The 16137-nt window shown below is 38.4% G+C and overlaps 2 protein-coding genes across 6 annotated transcripts in view; one reads left to right on the top strand and one right to left on the bottom strand.

Annotated features, from left to right (window-relative positions):
- The window catches only part of LOC122079885 (probable glucan 1,3-beta-glucosidase A), a 27520-nt gene extending 17415 nt beyond the window's left edge, over window positions 1-10105 (top strand). The window contains exons 9-11 of one of the 5 annotated variants that reach the window (XM_042646652.1): window positions 120-299; window positions 2996-3019; window positions 3238-5343. In XM_042646652.1, coding sequence (XP_042502586.1) covers window positions 120-299; window positions 2996-3019; window positions 3238-3287 — 254 coding nt within the window. In that variant the 3' untranslated portion in view covers window positions 3288-5343. Of the gene's footprint in view, window positions 1-119; window positions 300-466; window positions 766-2596; window positions 5344-9913 lie in introns of those variants that run through there. The other 4 variants (XM_042646654.1, XM_042646648.1, XM_042646653.1 and 1 more) reach the window with 4 other exon arrangements.
- On the bottom strand, window positions 777-16137 carry LOC122079884 (magnesium-transporting ATPase, P-type 1-like). Its single transcript, XM_042646647.1, has 8 exons — window positions 15766-16137; window positions 15544-15660; window positions 11779-12005; window positions 11154-11365; window positions 10925-11027; window positions 8006-8376; window positions 6956-7454; window positions 777-2011 (listed from the first exon to the last, which is right to left on the bottom strand). The coding sequence occupies exons 1-8, from the start codon at window positions 15932-15934 to the stop codon at window positions 863-865; spliced, it is 2847 nt and encodes a 948-aa protein (XP_042502581.1). The 5' UTR covers window positions 15935-16137; the 3' UTR covers window positions 777-862.

Here is a 16137-nt window from a genome sequence, read left to right as displayed (position 1 = left end):
AACTCCAACTTTGCTTTGATAGAATATAGAAGTACCCTTTTGTAAACAATATTTGAGTTTTGTCATTTGGTGAAAGGCAATATTTTGATATGTGAAGTTGTGAACTGGAATGTGTTTAGGGGAATGGGTGAACGAGTGGAATGTGACAAGTGGGTCTCAAATGGATTATCAAGACTTTGGGAGGGCCCAACTACAGGTTTATGATACAGCCTCATTTGGATGGGCATATTGGACACTCAAGAACGATAGAAAACACTGGGATTTTGAATGGAACATCAACAACAACTATCTCCAATTAGGTGAGAGTCTGGGATTATCCACTGTTCACCAGGGGAAACTCAAAGCATGCCATTACAGTGTTTATGTTGATTATGTGTCTATTTTCTTTGTTTTCATTTTTCCCATGGCCACTTTAGTATTAGGTTTAGTTGTACATAATTTAATTGTTTACAATTATTCCACACAGGTGATTCATCATACCAGAAAATTTCAAGTGGTGGTTGCTTGCTTGCATTAGCATATTGGTGTTTTTGTTTACATCACGTATTGTGACAGAACAGACCAAAGTTACCTCACAGAACTCGAATAGAAGAGAAATATCTTCAGCGGCTTACTTTGATTGCTCATCATCGCACTTAATTTTTGAACAGTTAGTGTTTCAAATAACATCCGAGAAAGATCGGAGCATCCGCAGAATATGAATAACCTTGTAAAATGAGGCTAAGACTTGGCATTCAATTTGATAGCATACACTCAAAAGATCCAGTTTTGTTTTGTTTTGATTTTTGATTTTTTTTTTTTTTTAATTTCCACAATGATGTCCAAACTGAACAGCTTTTCTCACAAATTTAGTGTCCATTGTCTAGAGCCACTGTTTATATATCAGAATGTATACTCTCTTAACAACCTGGCCTATGGAGAAATACCCAAGAAAAAGCACCACCAGGAAGCCAAAATAGGACAATGGCAGTTTCCCTAGTCCCATGACTTTCCCTATAGGTGTGAAAGGAATTGCAATACCAATTCCAGAAATCAAAACAGTAGAGCAGATCAGGGGCCATGATGCTACTTCCTGGATGAATGGTATTTTTTCAGTTCGAACCAAGTGGATGATGAGGGTCTGCATGAAGAGGCCCTCAATAAACCAAGCGGAATGGAAGAAGTTGGTTTGTGATGGACTGTAGGTCCCATAGTAGAGACAGAGGAATGCAAGGGTGGCTATATCACAGATAGAGCACACAGGTGCATTCCACAATAGGAACCAGAGTAAGCCTTTGAGGGACCATTTTTGTGGGATCTTCACATAGTCTTCCTCCATTTTGTCCCATGGAATTGCTATCTGACCTACACTGTACATGAAGCTCTGCGTGAGAAGCTGCCTGGGGGTCAATGGCTCAAATGGGAGGAACAGCGTAGCAATGAGAAGTGACACGACACTGCCTATGTTGGCAATCACTGACATCTTTATGTACTTAATGGTGTTACCATAAGTGAAGCGTCCACGCTCAACACCTGCAACAAGAACATTGAGATCTTTCTCCAGTAGGATGATGTCAGCAATGTCCTTTGCCACGCATGCCCCTGAATCAACTGATATCCCGACATTAGCAGCATCCAAGGCAAGAGAGTCATTTATTCCATCCCCCAAGAACCCAACAATGTGGTTCCCTGAACTTTGCAAGGACTGGACTACGCGGAGCTTCTGAGTCGGGGTGAGGCGGGCCAGCACCGTTACTCTCTTAACTGTCTCATGGAAGGTAGAATGATCAAGGAGCTCTAGATCTGGTCCGGTAATCACATGGGAGGTCCTGATACCCACCTCCTTGCAGACCTTGATTGCCAGGGAGAGTGAGTCACCCGTCAACACCTTTGCTTTTACTCCCTTTTCAGCCAACCTCCAAAGAGCTTGCTTTGCAGATTCCTTGGGAGGGTCAAAGAAGGTTATAAGCCCAAGGAAGACCATGTTTGATTCAACTTTCTCATTGTTGGCTGTAACCATGCCATTATGTTCCTGCAGTGTGAAAAAAGTGTGGTTAATAAAAAGATTAAGCACTAGTTACCATTGCTATCCTGATGTATTACACATTATGTCCTGCATGGGAACCATTTAGTGTCAGCCTGGAGGAAGCTTCTTAAGCATTCAGTGGCGTGGAAATGAGTTGTATTAGGGGACCTGATTACAAATTCAACCAACTAGAGTATATTATGAGCCAAATACCAACCATTGACCTAACAAATCTAGCTACCTTGAAAAGAGGTGGGAAAAGTTGATGCAAGCATTGTGACAGAAAATGCTATATGCTATAGAACAAAATTGACAATGCCCACAGTCTAATCATTTTTGACAATTGTTTACACCTAGCACTCTCCTATTGTCTTGTTACCAAATAAACCAAGCACGTGTGACCAGAGATACAGTATATGATCCATGAACAAATATGACACCAAAAATTTATTGATTATTGTCATGAAAAGAGGATATCTTACTATTACCCAATAACTACATGTTTGATGGTACTTGTCTATCACTATTTAGGTGGGTTTATGTAATTACACTGCAGTACTTTGAAATTGTTTTATTGAATGAATATTTTAGGCCATAAAGACTCTTTGATGATGATGATGTTGATGGAAAGAATTTCTAGGTAAGACGGCCTTAAGATAGTTCAAAAAAAAAAAAAAAAAAAAAAGAAGAGTTCCTCATTTCTATAAAAGCAATACAATATTTTTGTGACATTACTCAGTTACATCTCAAGAACATAAATCTCTCTTCATCTAGAACATGGATAACAAAACAAGGCTCAAAAGGGTAAAAGATAGGGTGAAGAAGCAAAAGCCTGATGGGATAATACTTTGGTAAGATAGCCAGATAGGGATGTGAGCATCTTGCATTGCATTGTTGTCAACACAGTCAACCGGGAAGATTAGTTGAGCAGTGAGCTTGTGCTAGTATTCTTGATGGTCAACACACTCACTCAGTTGAGCCAAGATGCAGGCATATGGATGGTGACGATGGTCAGTCTGAAGAGGAAAATAATCCTCTGTTTTTCTTATCCCTGTTTTTCCTTGTTTTGCTACCTGCAAAACGCGACACGTGGACAACTTTAAGACCAACGCACCGGATGTAATAATCTTCACCCAATCTTGACCGTTGGTCTCCTTGTTGTCCACGTGTCGCGTTCTGCAGGTAGCAAAACAAGGAAAAACAAGGATGAGAAAAATAGAGGATTTTGATCCGTCTGAAGATAAGCAAAGTTAGCACAGCTGGAAGCCTATGGAAGTATTGATTATCTACAGTGAGCAGTGACAGTAGGCGATTTTCAGTTGAAGGCTACAGTGAGCAGCTCTCTTGTGAGTTGACGTGACTGATAAGACTGGACAATTGGCAGAGGCAGTGGCAGGTGGCTTTTGCAGTTGAACACTTGGTTGGGCATGGCAAGCAATCTTCACAGTTGATTTGAGTTGTGATGTGTAAAGGCAGTCAACTTATGGCAAGATGAAAGTCTTGTGGTGGCCAGAGTAGAGCAAAGTGGACAGTGGGCTACCAGGCATGACAAGTGGGCAGTTGAGCTAACAGGCTTAATGTTTGACAGTTAGCAGTGGCAGTGGCAGTTGATATATGCAGTTGGCAAGCTGGGCTTGCACATTGAGCTATCATGGGCAGGAAGGTCTTAAGACGGCCAGACTGGAGCAGAGCAACATCATAAAAGGCCAATGGTGCAGTTATGAAGACCATTGTGCTCACTTGGAGTTGGGTTGGATTATTGAAAGTTGACATTGTCTGTGAGAAATTGAGCTTGCATTGTGGGCTGATATGGTATGATGAGGTGGCTAGTGTAGTGCCTGTGTGTTGGAAGAAGTTGTGAGAGCCTATGGGATGCATGGTGACGATATGGAGCTGCTGTGAGCATGATTGCTATGGTAGTTGGCTCAAGGCAAAAGTGGCATTTTGCATGGTGCAGACCTTCATGAGAGTTTTGAGCTGTCTTCAAAGCAGAATCAGTTGATGATCAAAACTCAAAAGACTTTTTCCTCTATGAGTTAGCTTTCCAATGCCTCAAGAAGTGAGTCGATCCGAGTTTGGATGAGGGATATATGATCTTGAATGTAGTTGTCTCACATGATTTCTGGAAAGTTGTTTCTACACTATGCAGCAATTTCATGGAAGTGTTGAGTGTTTCTCCACTTGGATACTTTAGAAGCCATAGACATGAGAATTGCTCATTTTTGAGTTAGCTTTCCAATGCTGTAAGGATCGTGACAATCTGAGCTCTAACAAATGAGTTATGGCCTAGAAAGTGGAGATGACACAGTGGTACAGAACACTATGTTTGCACATCCGACAACTTCAGAGCTCACTTTGGAACCTTCTGTTAATTATGGGTTGAAGCTTAGATTTAATAGACTCTGGCCCTATGAGTAGGCTTTACAATGTCTCAAGAATCAGATCAATCCGAGTTCAGGAAAGGTAGTTATGATCTCAAACATAGATGCATGCATAGTGTCCAGAACACCTGTTTTGCACATACAGTGATGTCCGGCCCATTTATGTCTTGCACTCTTCCTGTGTCGAAGCTCAAAACATAAGATTTGAAGATCTTATAGTCTTCTTTCCAGCGCTGCAAGAATTGGATCAATCCAACATTGGAAGAAAGAGATGTGGTAGTTTTTCTATAGGGCACAGAAGGTGGTCGAGCCATGTGTGATCTGATCAGGAGAGGAAATGAAGCTCGTCTTTGGCCTCTTAAACACAGGATTTCTCAGCAAAATAGATACAGAACACCCTTCGGAGAACAAAATAGGGAGAGGTGAAGTTGAGAGAGAAGAAGAGACGGCTCTCAAGTGAAAAGCCCATGCCACTAACCTACAGTGGGAATTCAAGCTTCTACTGAAGGCTCCAAAGAAATGGTTGAAGAATGCAGTGAAGACCAAGCTAGGAATAGCTATTAGTCGTGCATTGTCCATATGTTTATATGGATAGACATGAAAAATAAATATACATAATTAACATCATGATATTCAGTGAAGCTGAGACTGATTGAAGAGAAAGTTACTGTACAAACTTTCATATGAGCATGCCCACCAGATTCCATAGCAGAGTCTAACCACCCTAACCTGTAGGAAATTAATCACTTGCATCCCATTCCAAGGATTACAAGTCTAAATGTCAGAGAATGAAAGCCAGCATGAAATCCAGTTGAAGACAAATATGTGACTGTCAAAATTCATTTTCATTGCAAGTGTTTTAATACAACCTTGGCTCACCATGTCTGTTAGGTGATTATAATTGACTATTTCTTATGTGCCATTAATGAGATTTCGTAGTCTTATTTCATCACAGTACTTGTGGTCTTCTTTGACATTGAATTTGGTTCTTTTATAAATTGGGGAGCAAGGAAGTAATTGAAGGCCATCTAAGAACCCAACAGCATGGGATAAAGATCAGAGAACAAGTTAATATAATGCGTGAGAAATGCTAGATAAGTTTTATGTTTTCTTTACTACAGAAGTGGCTCATCATGCGTTGATGCATATGATAGTTGAAAACTAAAGAAGGAACCGAAGGCGATTTCGAATTGAGAAATGACCAACTGATTGATGGGTCTCAGCAATTTCTCTTTCATGGGATCTCCATCACCCTTGATGGCAAACATGCAGAGTCCTATGTAGTATCTTGTTGTCTCAAACCTGAGATAGTCCTAAAGCAATGGGGTAAAAGGTTGGAAATTAACTATTTCAGGATATATGTCTACTTACAAGGAAACCTGAGTCAGAAATTGCATCACTCTATTGAATACTAGATCCACTCCATTACTTTTGTACTGGAATTCTTCTGTGCAACCAACAAAATAGGGATCCTAGTTGGGTAGGACAAAGTCTATTTAAAAAGAGGTAGATATGCTTTCCCATACGCTGCTTGTTTGTTGGTTAAAGATTTATTGTTGTCTTCACCATTTCGAAGCCCTTTTATGCTGGTTTCACTACTTTGGTCATTGCCTTTAAAGTAGTTGAAAAGGGGACTTATATCATATCTTAATTTAATAATCCTAATTGACTGGAGAAGAGGGGTCTGAGTTATTTCACAAATTGTTGTTGCTGGTTTCTGGTGTCTGTTTTCTGCATACTGGGCATGTGGGGTAGACAGAAAACACCAGAAAGTCGGTCTGTTCTACCTCAAATATATATGGGGGGGGAAGGTGTGAACCAAGAGATTTGAACCCAAGACCTCCTAGTAGGATGAGATTTAATGCTCCAAATTCTACCAAGTGCTCTACGCACTTGTTCACGGAAATGATTGTTTGACCATCACAACTTGCTGTGTATGAAGAATAGCATTTTCTGGATCCTGGAAATTCTAGCAACTTTAATATCGGAATTCTATCACTTCCACTACGGATTTTGCATCAGTATCATTCCATCCAAAGTCCTGTTTCTTCAGAGGAGTATTTGACAGTAACATGTGCCCTAACACTCAGATGAGAAGGGAGTACCCAATGGACACCACAGAAGTTTAGCTATTGGAAGAGACATAATTATTGTATATGAAGTCCCATACATGTATTGCTTATAGTTCATTATTCACTAATTTTTCTCTTTAGTATTAGTATTTAAAAAATCTAACAATTTACTTTGCTGATGTCTTCCTTTGAATCATTTCTTTGGTAAAAGTCTCCCTCTACAAGAGAGTCAAAAAACACAAGGAGATATGTAGCAGAAGAAATATAATGTAGAAGAACAAGATAACCATTACTCTTTGTACTGAATGATCCTTTTACCTAGTTTTAAAATTAAAATAAGGGCATCTCACAATTTATAATATATTAAGGTAGGGAAGTACTGCAAAACATGCATTGGATATGTGATTCAGGGTCAGCTGCGTGAAAGCCAAAAATCTTACAGGAAATATGTAGCTCAACATGTAAGCATAAAAAGATGAGAAGAAATGAGTGCCTACCCCTTTTATCTTTTTCGTTGCGACTCCTAGTACCCTTAAACCATCATTGCTTAGCTCTTCCGCAAGGTGTATAATTCTCTCATAATCTTCTTGGGAGAGAGGTAATGTTACACCTCTGTCAATATGCTCAACGAAACAACATATTTTTATCACTTCTTCAAGTGCTCCTTTAGTTATCATAAACCTATCAGTGATATGGCTGTTTCCATTGTTTGTGATTGAATCTGTTTCTATGATAACAGATACTCTTCTCCTTATAAAATCAAAAGTAATCTCATCTGTCTTTCTCCATTTGGCTGGATCAAACCTGTATCCACTAGTATAGACATATGCCAGAATTGCATCGTCAACAGGATTCTTTAGTTCAGTCTTGAAGTAAGAGTTAAGAAATGCAAAGCGCAGAACCTTCTCTTTCGCTAAGCCCCAGCCGTCAAGATGATGAATCATGATTGCACGATCCATAGTTAGGGTCCCTGTCTTGTCCATGCATAGGATATCCCTATATCATGAGAAGAAAAGCAAGGCACATGGCTAAGTCCTAAATTTTTGAGAATGGAATGCTATTGAACGAAGAATCCAGATGCAGAAAAAGTAGAAAACATTAATCTGATTTAACACTGAAACCTAAATATGGCTGTTCTAGGATAGGAAGAAATATCTCATGGCACAAATTGTTAATAGAGATGGAAATTTGAATGGTCATACCAGTTCCACAGTATGCCTTACACCTACACCTACTGTTAAGGCTCGTTGAGACCCTTCTCGGGGCAGCTTGGTGTTAAAAAAAAAACCTTACCCTTGGCCAGATTGCCCCACTGAGATTACCTTATTAATCTCAGTGGAGTGGAGTAGGTTGGAGATGTTTGGAGTCAAGTTCACAGTCAGTAATATTAAGCATCCCACATTCCAAAAACCACCCTGTGGCCAATGGTCATCTCGGCTAATAATGACAGAATAACTGCTTGTGGTATTGAATACAGTATGCTATCATGTAATATGACTTGTGAAATGCAGAGGTGTAATGGCAATCATGAAGGTCCAGAAGCTTACATTACTCCCATATTCTGTATGGCAGCCAGACTTTTGACAATGCATCTGTCTCTAGCCATTGCAAGTGCTCCTTTTGCAAGATTTGTGTTTACAATGAGGGGAAGCATCTGTGGAGTAAGAGCAGAAGCAACCGAGATCCCGAATAACATACTCTGGCTTAAGTCATGAGATGCATAGTAATTTACGAGGATTATAACAGTCACTATGACTAGCATAACACCAACAAGCACATAAGATATCTGCCGAACTCCTTTCTCAAAGGCATCTGGAGGCTTCTGTTTCCCTATTGTTGAAAATATAGTGCTTATGTACGTCTTGGATCCAGTGGAAACAACTAGACCTGTCCCGGAGCCTGATACTACACTTGTTCCCTGCATTATGGAACCAAATCCAGCTAGTAAAAGTAGCAAGTAGAAAAAGAGAAGCAGAAGTACAAAATGAAATATATATACTTAGGCCAGATGGAAGAGCTGAGACCTAAATAGGTGATCTTATAGTCCCCAAAATAAAACCTAGTAACATGTTATGAAACTGATCATTTTTATGCAATACGAATTTCCTAAGAGGTTAGAGAGAAAAGGATGTGGAAAGTTTTACAACTTCCCCATAGGCTCAAAAACCTTCAACAAAAAAGAAAGGTGAAAGAAAAAAAAAGGGTTACAGCAAACTCAAAGGTTTACACAACAAACAAGACAGAGCAAACAACCAGAACATCAGCAATGCAGCAAAACTAAAAGGGGTGTACCCAGTGCAGGAAGCTCATGCGACTGCAAGGTCTAGGGAGGTTCATAATGTATGCAGCCTTACCCTCACTTAGCAGAGAGGCTGTTTCCTGACTCGAACCCATGATCACTTGGTCACATTGGAGCATTCTTACCGTTGGAGCAATGCAGCAAAACTATTCACTTATTTTGTTCTGGTACTTTGGCACTAGAAGCTGTTTGGAATTTGGACATCCCATCCAACTCCTTAAGAAGTTGACCCCTAAAAGACAAAATTCTCCCACTTCTAAAATGATTTTAGAAGTATCTCTAGCCTTATCTTCAACAACTCTCAAATTGCATTCCTTCCAAAGAGCTCAGATTATAGTGTGAAGATTACTTCAAAAAAATTCCCAGCTTTATTCAAGGTCTTGCTCCTCTTCAACCCAAAAGTTTGTTGCCCAACCATATTCATGAAACTAGTGATATTATTGTGTACGACATGTCATTCATATTCCTTTAACAACTGATCCTTTCTCTTTTCGCCATGTTGAGGAATAACATGGCCAACCGAGATCTTTTAGACCATCCAGGCTGGATTGTGTAAACTGTTACATGCCCCCACATCATGCTATAAACCATATTTTGTATTTCACTCTCGCCTAGTCATATACATCAACATTTCAACATTCTTAATTTGAAAAAAGGCTCAAAGATGGGAGTTCTATTTTATCAAGTGGGAGAGGGTTATCTAGATGAAACTTATTGCATTAGTAGATGATATGGAAATCATGTGGTCTTTGTGAAATTCACATAAGCTGCCATATGAAAAGATTATTGGTGCATTTAAATTTCTTTCTTATATACGTATATAGGTCTTGACTCCTGAGATATTGATTCTTTGCTGCTGAGATATTGATTCTTTGCTGCTGATTAGTACCAAATCTGAATTAGTAACCTGGAAAGAGGCTCGTTCTGTTTGATGATTTCTTAAGAAGGTTACCTCAAGTTTCTCACTGATTTCGAGAGTCTATTCAGCAGTGTATTCTCTGCCTTCTCCCAATTTTATATGATTTCTTATATCTTCCAGGACAATATGAGGCCAAATATCTTTAAACTTAATTCTTATCTACCATTTATCTAATGGACTGCTTTTCCCCCTTCATTCTAAAGTTGTTCTATGATAGACCTATATCATCAATGGCAGGAGAGCTAGCATGATGCTGAACATCCAAGGCTCAAAGTGATATACCTGCAATCTCAGAAGACATCAACTTAGGGTACATGAATTAGATAGTGTAGAAATTATCTAGAAGGGGGAAGAAACTATGTTCTTTTATACTAGCTGTGGTGAGTTGGAGTTTATGCCTTGAAAGAAATAATAACATTTCTAAGTCAAACCATGCTGAATCTTGTAATCCCCAGCCAGGTATCTTTTTGCATATCCTATTTCTTTGAGGTTTTGTAAAGCATGGCATGCATGCAATAAATATCCTTACAGTTTATGGCCAAAGCATGGCCATTTTGTAAGCTCAGCAGATTATTTGAGTCAGATTTTTGTTCTCTACAAGTTTCTTTGAAAACTATGTTTATGATAGGGTGAGGATAGTTATATTTGTTAAAACTCCTAGTTCTGTTGTCAATTTTCTTTAACCTTATTCATTTTAGTTTTTCAGCTTCGAAATTGTGTTCTGTAGGTTGCAAATTTGGGCTTATATAATCCCAATTTTGCCAACACTTAAAGTGAGATAAGTGAAGCTGACTCTGAAGCTTGAAAACCCATAAAGAGCCAAGAAGAGGATGAACTTTGACTAGTCCACAATGACACTGGGCCCAACTCAAGTTCCATGAAACTGACCTGTAGGCAAAATTCACAAAGCTCAGTCAGCTTAAGCTTGTTTATGGCCTTAACTGAAGGATCTTTCTACAAGGTTTCAATGACTGAAACTGTTGCCATTTGATATTGAAACTGGATGGTTTTGATTTCATTGAACATGACTTGACTGATCAAACCTTAACGTCTACATAAAAGTTTTATCTATTCTAAAAGCACTAGAAAAAAGCTTGTAAATATAAAATGATTCTATCATCTGATCAACTAAAATAAGAGTGTTTCATATGTGATTAGAATCCAAATCTCTGTCTTTCACAGTCCTCCAACCTTTTTTCCTAGACCAGTTTGTATTACTTGCTGAAATACTATAGAGAAATTGCATACCATGAAGCAAATATTCCTCAGCTCCAGCAAAGGAGTTGTCTCATCTTCTTTAATGTCTGCTATTTTCTCCATTGTCCCAGACTCGCCTGTTAATGAAGACTGACTGTTCAACAAGCAGGATGGTGGTCATGCGTTCTATGATTGGCTGTAGAGAAAATGGCAAGGAAGCATGACAAAATTTTGTAATCTTCATGTATAAAAGAGAGAAGTGTTCCACCAGCCACCATACCTTACAACCAAGTCTTTTGAAGTTAAAAGCCTCACATCACTAGGGAAGAGATCCCCAGGTCCAAAACTGATAATGTCACCAGGAACAATATCTCTTTGGTCTATTTGAACAATTAATTCAGTCTGAATAACTCGACCTGCACATCTTTGAACTTTTACCGGGAATTTTAAGAACTCTGAAAGCTTCATGGCTGCTTTTGAACTACTGAATTCCTGACAGGGGCATGGAAAACCAATAAAATTCATGTTGGAAGAGAGGAAATGGAGGGAGGTACTTGCTAGAGTATAGGAAATAAGGAGCATGGACATTTTAAAGATAGACAGGGTTCCAACAGAGAGAGATTCTAGGATAGAATCCCTCCCATTTGAAAGATCTAAAACCTATTCATTGACTATTTTGTTTCCCTGGACCATTGCCACATTTTTATTTTTACGACCATCCATCAGGTTTACTTCAGTTTGGAAGATTTCAGCTGTAATTCATTTAAAGTAGGTCTCAATCCCCATCCAATGACATTGGCTGTGCTATGGGCATTGCTAGTCAATCCTATTCCATTTTGGCCTTCCTTCAGTGGGGTCTGAACAGGACACATTGCAATTTCCATAAGAAAAAATAAAACAATTACCTGGAAAAATCGTAGCGATACGCTGATGAAAACCAATATGAGCATAATGCATCCATTGGGGTAATCACTTGATATGAATGAGAGAACTGACAAGACAATCAGAATTATATTAAATGGATGAAAAAAAGCATTCCACAGAAGCTGCCACCATCTTGGGAAAGCATAGCAAAGAGGAACATTTGGACCAATTTCCTTCAGTCTCCTATCAGCTTCCTTGAAGCTCAACCCTGTAGATAGAAAACTAAAGCTAAAGAAGAGTACAATTGAAAAAAAATTCAATCTAGAAGTGAAATTAGGAAGGTTAGGTTACAATTAGATATAGTTTTCTTCTCAGAATACCAAATTATCACAATACTGATTATAATAATACTTACTGAATTCAGACTCAACATTTTCCAAATAACAGAATAACTAGAAGGCTTAATTACTTTTGGAACTTGAAGGCTTACTTGGAAAGTATTGGGATAGCATAACCATGCATGGTGCACAGTTCTTCAGTAGTAAATGAACTGGACCTGATTGACCCCACAAACTGACATGCAGAATGACCATAGTTGTGGCATACTAACAGACATGGAATAACAGCTTAAGAAAGTAAAGAATATTATATGTCAATTGATTTCAATCAATTACAAATAATCAAGCATCTTGAGATAAAGGGCTGAAAGACACAAGTTGGCTAATTGAAGGGAGAAAAGAACATCAAAAGAGCCATGAATAATGGTAAAATAATGTTATATGGTTTTACAGTCATACAACCAACAATAAATAAGTTGCAGTACCATTTCAAATAGGGTTTAGAAGAAGAAATCCAAGAAATAGGTTTACATAAAGGTGGTTCTTCCTCGATACTTCAAAAAAGGTACGGAGGTGGGCGACATGCTCCTCCAAAGAACAGCTATAATGACAATGTCATCGAGGTATACCACCACAAACGTCATCCAAAGACTATTTGAATAGCTCATTCATGAGGGTGCAAAAGGTAACAGGGGCATTCGTCAATCCAAAGGGAATCACCAGAAAGTCAAATGCACCGGATCTCGTAACACAGGGGGCTCATCACCCTCTGCGATGCGCACCTGATAGTAACCCGATCAGAGGTCTAGCTCTGAAAAATACCTTGCACCCCCGACGCCCCTTACTAGATGGGGCTTTCATTATTATTTGATTCTCTTAACTCATCTGTGGACCCTTCTTTAGCATTACCCCAGTTATCAGCTTGCGCTACGATTTTAAATGGAAAGAGGCTGTTTCTCAAAAATTAAGGGTGGAGCTAACTGGAAGGGTCTGATACATAGATTGTTTGTTGATTCAAGAAACTAATGAATGGATGTGTTTTGGCTCTCTCAGTTGATGTAAAATGTAGAGAAAAAAAATAATGCAAAACAAAACAATAACAGAATGAAAACTCTTAAAATCATTATGACAATATTGTGTAACTAACTCAAAAACTTTCTAAAGCAATTAGGTAATTTTACTTCACTTCTAAACTAAATTACAATCAGTTTGTAGAAAGTATGGCAACAGGCTCTATGTGAATCATTATTGAAAAGTTTAGCTACCATATCTAGTAAATAACTGAGTTAGTTACACAATCATAGTTGTCACTATTTGCAGATTTTTCCATTTTTTTTTTATATAATTAAATCCAGCCAGAAGCAGTCTTAAGGTTTGGTATCACATTCTGTCAGTGGAAAGGGGAATATTGGAAAGATTTTTTTGATTTAGTAAAATGTTAAAAGTGATTCAAATGGTTGAAGATGCAGGTTTATTAAAAGAACAGAAAATGCTGCAAAAGCAAGACTGATCTTTAAAGAAAATTACTGGTGATCCTTGTCTTATAGACACTGGTTTGGTAATTTCTCAAAAATCCCAACAGCTGCAATCCCAAGGAGCCTCTTCAAATGCAGTCACACAAAAGAAAAAGAAATTCCAAGTAGCTTCATAAATAAGTTAGCTTCATAAATTGACTTCTTCTTTTACCTTTTACATTTTTTTGGTACTTCATTTTATTCTTATGCCTACTACTATCTAAGACCATATCGGATCCACGTAGTCGACCCCATTAAGTTGGAGAAGGTTATGGTGGTGGTTGTTGTTGTTGAGCTAGAGAAAATTTCCAGCTCTTTTCCAATTGAAAACATAGCATAGTGTGAGGAGGTTAAAAAAAAATAACTTGAGGAACAGAGATATGCAAGCAAAGATGAAAACAGAGAACAGGTGTCAGATGCGACAAGGATGTTTGACTGCTGTGACGGCTTGAAGAATTCCCTTATCCAATGTTTCCAGTTGAAGATAATTGCCTAGTGATTTTTGAGGCAGGCAGTGCCAGTATCATTGCATTTCAAGAACTAGTTGAGCCATGGATAGTTTAAGGCAATCATATTGCCAAGCCCATCAAAACATATAGCTGCCAAGTAAAGGAAGCACTACCCAGCATAGTATTCTGCCCCCCACAAACCCCCACAATGTTCTCCAGTATTCCCAGTAGGTCCCAGAAGCTGGAGGACAGGTAGAGAGACTTCTTCAGCTGGTGGTTTAGCTAAATACAAATTTAGTGGGGATAGCTTACTAAAATACAATTTGTATTGGGTTTATAATTCGGGAATCCAATAGCATCCCTGGTTGACTATTTTCTTTAGACAGTTCATTTAAATATTTATTCAATTCTTTCTGTCCTAGCATTGAGAATCTCTTTCACAGATACAGTGTCTCTTAGAACCCTTTTGATTTTGTTTCCAGAAACGTGTTCTTCCATTTTTCGGTGCTCAAAAACGGAAAAACACCCAAAAAACCATTTGATTTTTCTGTTTCATTTCACTTATTTTTCGAAACAGAAATATAAATTTATGCCTATTTCTGTGTCTAGAAACAAGAATGGAAAAAAAATTCAGACTTATTTTTCTGTTTCTAGAAACAAGTGGGAGGGACAAAAATTGTGAAGAACCCGATACTTCACTCGAACTACCCCAACCCCAACCCATTTTTGAAACTTCTCGCTATCCAAAAGCAGGGCAACTACAACCTGGTTGTGCGAAGCTCATTGTTCTAGACTGCCTTCATCCTTCTGAAACTCATCTCTACGAAGCATACCTGCAACTCCAATGTCGTGCCTTCATTTGTGAGCTATATACCTACAACGTCGTGCCCTCCACTCTTGTCTTGAATCAGACTACACTGTTAAAAATGTTTCGGAAAACATAAAAATCAAACATCTTTTTTCGATTCTAAAATTGTTTCTTAGCACATAAATGGTTTTGGTGTTTCTAGACACAGAAACAGCACCCCCCCAAAGTGAGATTTCAGTTTCTCTATATATGAACGCATTATGAGGCTTAAGATTCTCCATCTATGCAAACACTTGAGATCAACCAACAATAAGCCCTGTTTAGCTTATACAACTCAAAATTTATGATCTCATTTGAAACTTGATTCTTTTCACTCATAAAAATTTTACAATCCAAAATTAACAGAAACCTACTTAAAACAATCAAATTTTTTCAAGTATGGGTCATCTCAACTATTTTAAAGAAAATCATATCCAAATTGTATTCAAACACTACAGATCAACCAACAACATGTTTAGCTTGTACTTGTAGAAACTCAAAATTTATGATCTCATTTCAACAAACACTTGGTTCTCTATTTTTACAATCTAAAATTAATAGAAACCCACTTCAAATAATCAAATTCTTAAAGTATATGTCACCTCAACTAATTTAAAGAAAAAGCATATCCAAATTTTATTCAAAACCAGTTGACTACCTCTTTCCGTGGCCTGAACATACTCAAAAGTCAAGCTCTTCTCGGTCCGGGCCAAAGCATATAACCAATTGTGTACTTTATCCTCCTCCTCAGTTCTTGTGCTACCATCGGGTTTTTCTACTCAATTACAGAAACAGAACATAACAGAACAGAACCACAAATCAGATACATCCAGAGGGAAGCAAAATAAAATCAGAATCAAGAAAGATACACAGTACTTACCTCTAGATATGAGCCTACCGAAGAGAGCAAAAGCAGAAGCAGGGAAGCCCTTTTCGTGGATTTTGTTAGGTCCATGTCTGCTAATAAGGTTTTCACGCAGAGTGTTTGATGTTGCAGGGTAATAGTGGCTGTTTAAACCAAAAAAGGACGGAATATGTCGCAGAACCATTAGAGATTGCAGGTGTTAGTCCAATTGGATAAACGAATGCGAATGGGAAGGGGAAGGGGTCAGAGGAATGTAGACATGGAGTCGCAGCAAGCATTTTGGTGCTTGTGTGGAGGATGTCCGAAGATGAAGAGAAGAGAAAGAGACAGAGAGAGGCATTTGGTAATTGGGTGTGTTTCTTCTATTCCCTGCATCCAAGACTCAAC

Source organism: Macadamia integrifolia, chromosome 5 (genome assembly GCF_013358625.1).
Source record: "Macadamia integrifolia cultivar HAES 741 chromosome 5, SCU_Mint_v3, whole genome shotgun sequence".
NCBI lineage: Eukaryota > Viridiplantae > Streptophyta > Magnoliopsida > Proteales > Proteaceae > Macadamia > Macadamia integrifolia.
Note: the sequence above shows the minus strand (reverse complement) of the source record. Positions and strands in the feature narration are given on the sequence as shown.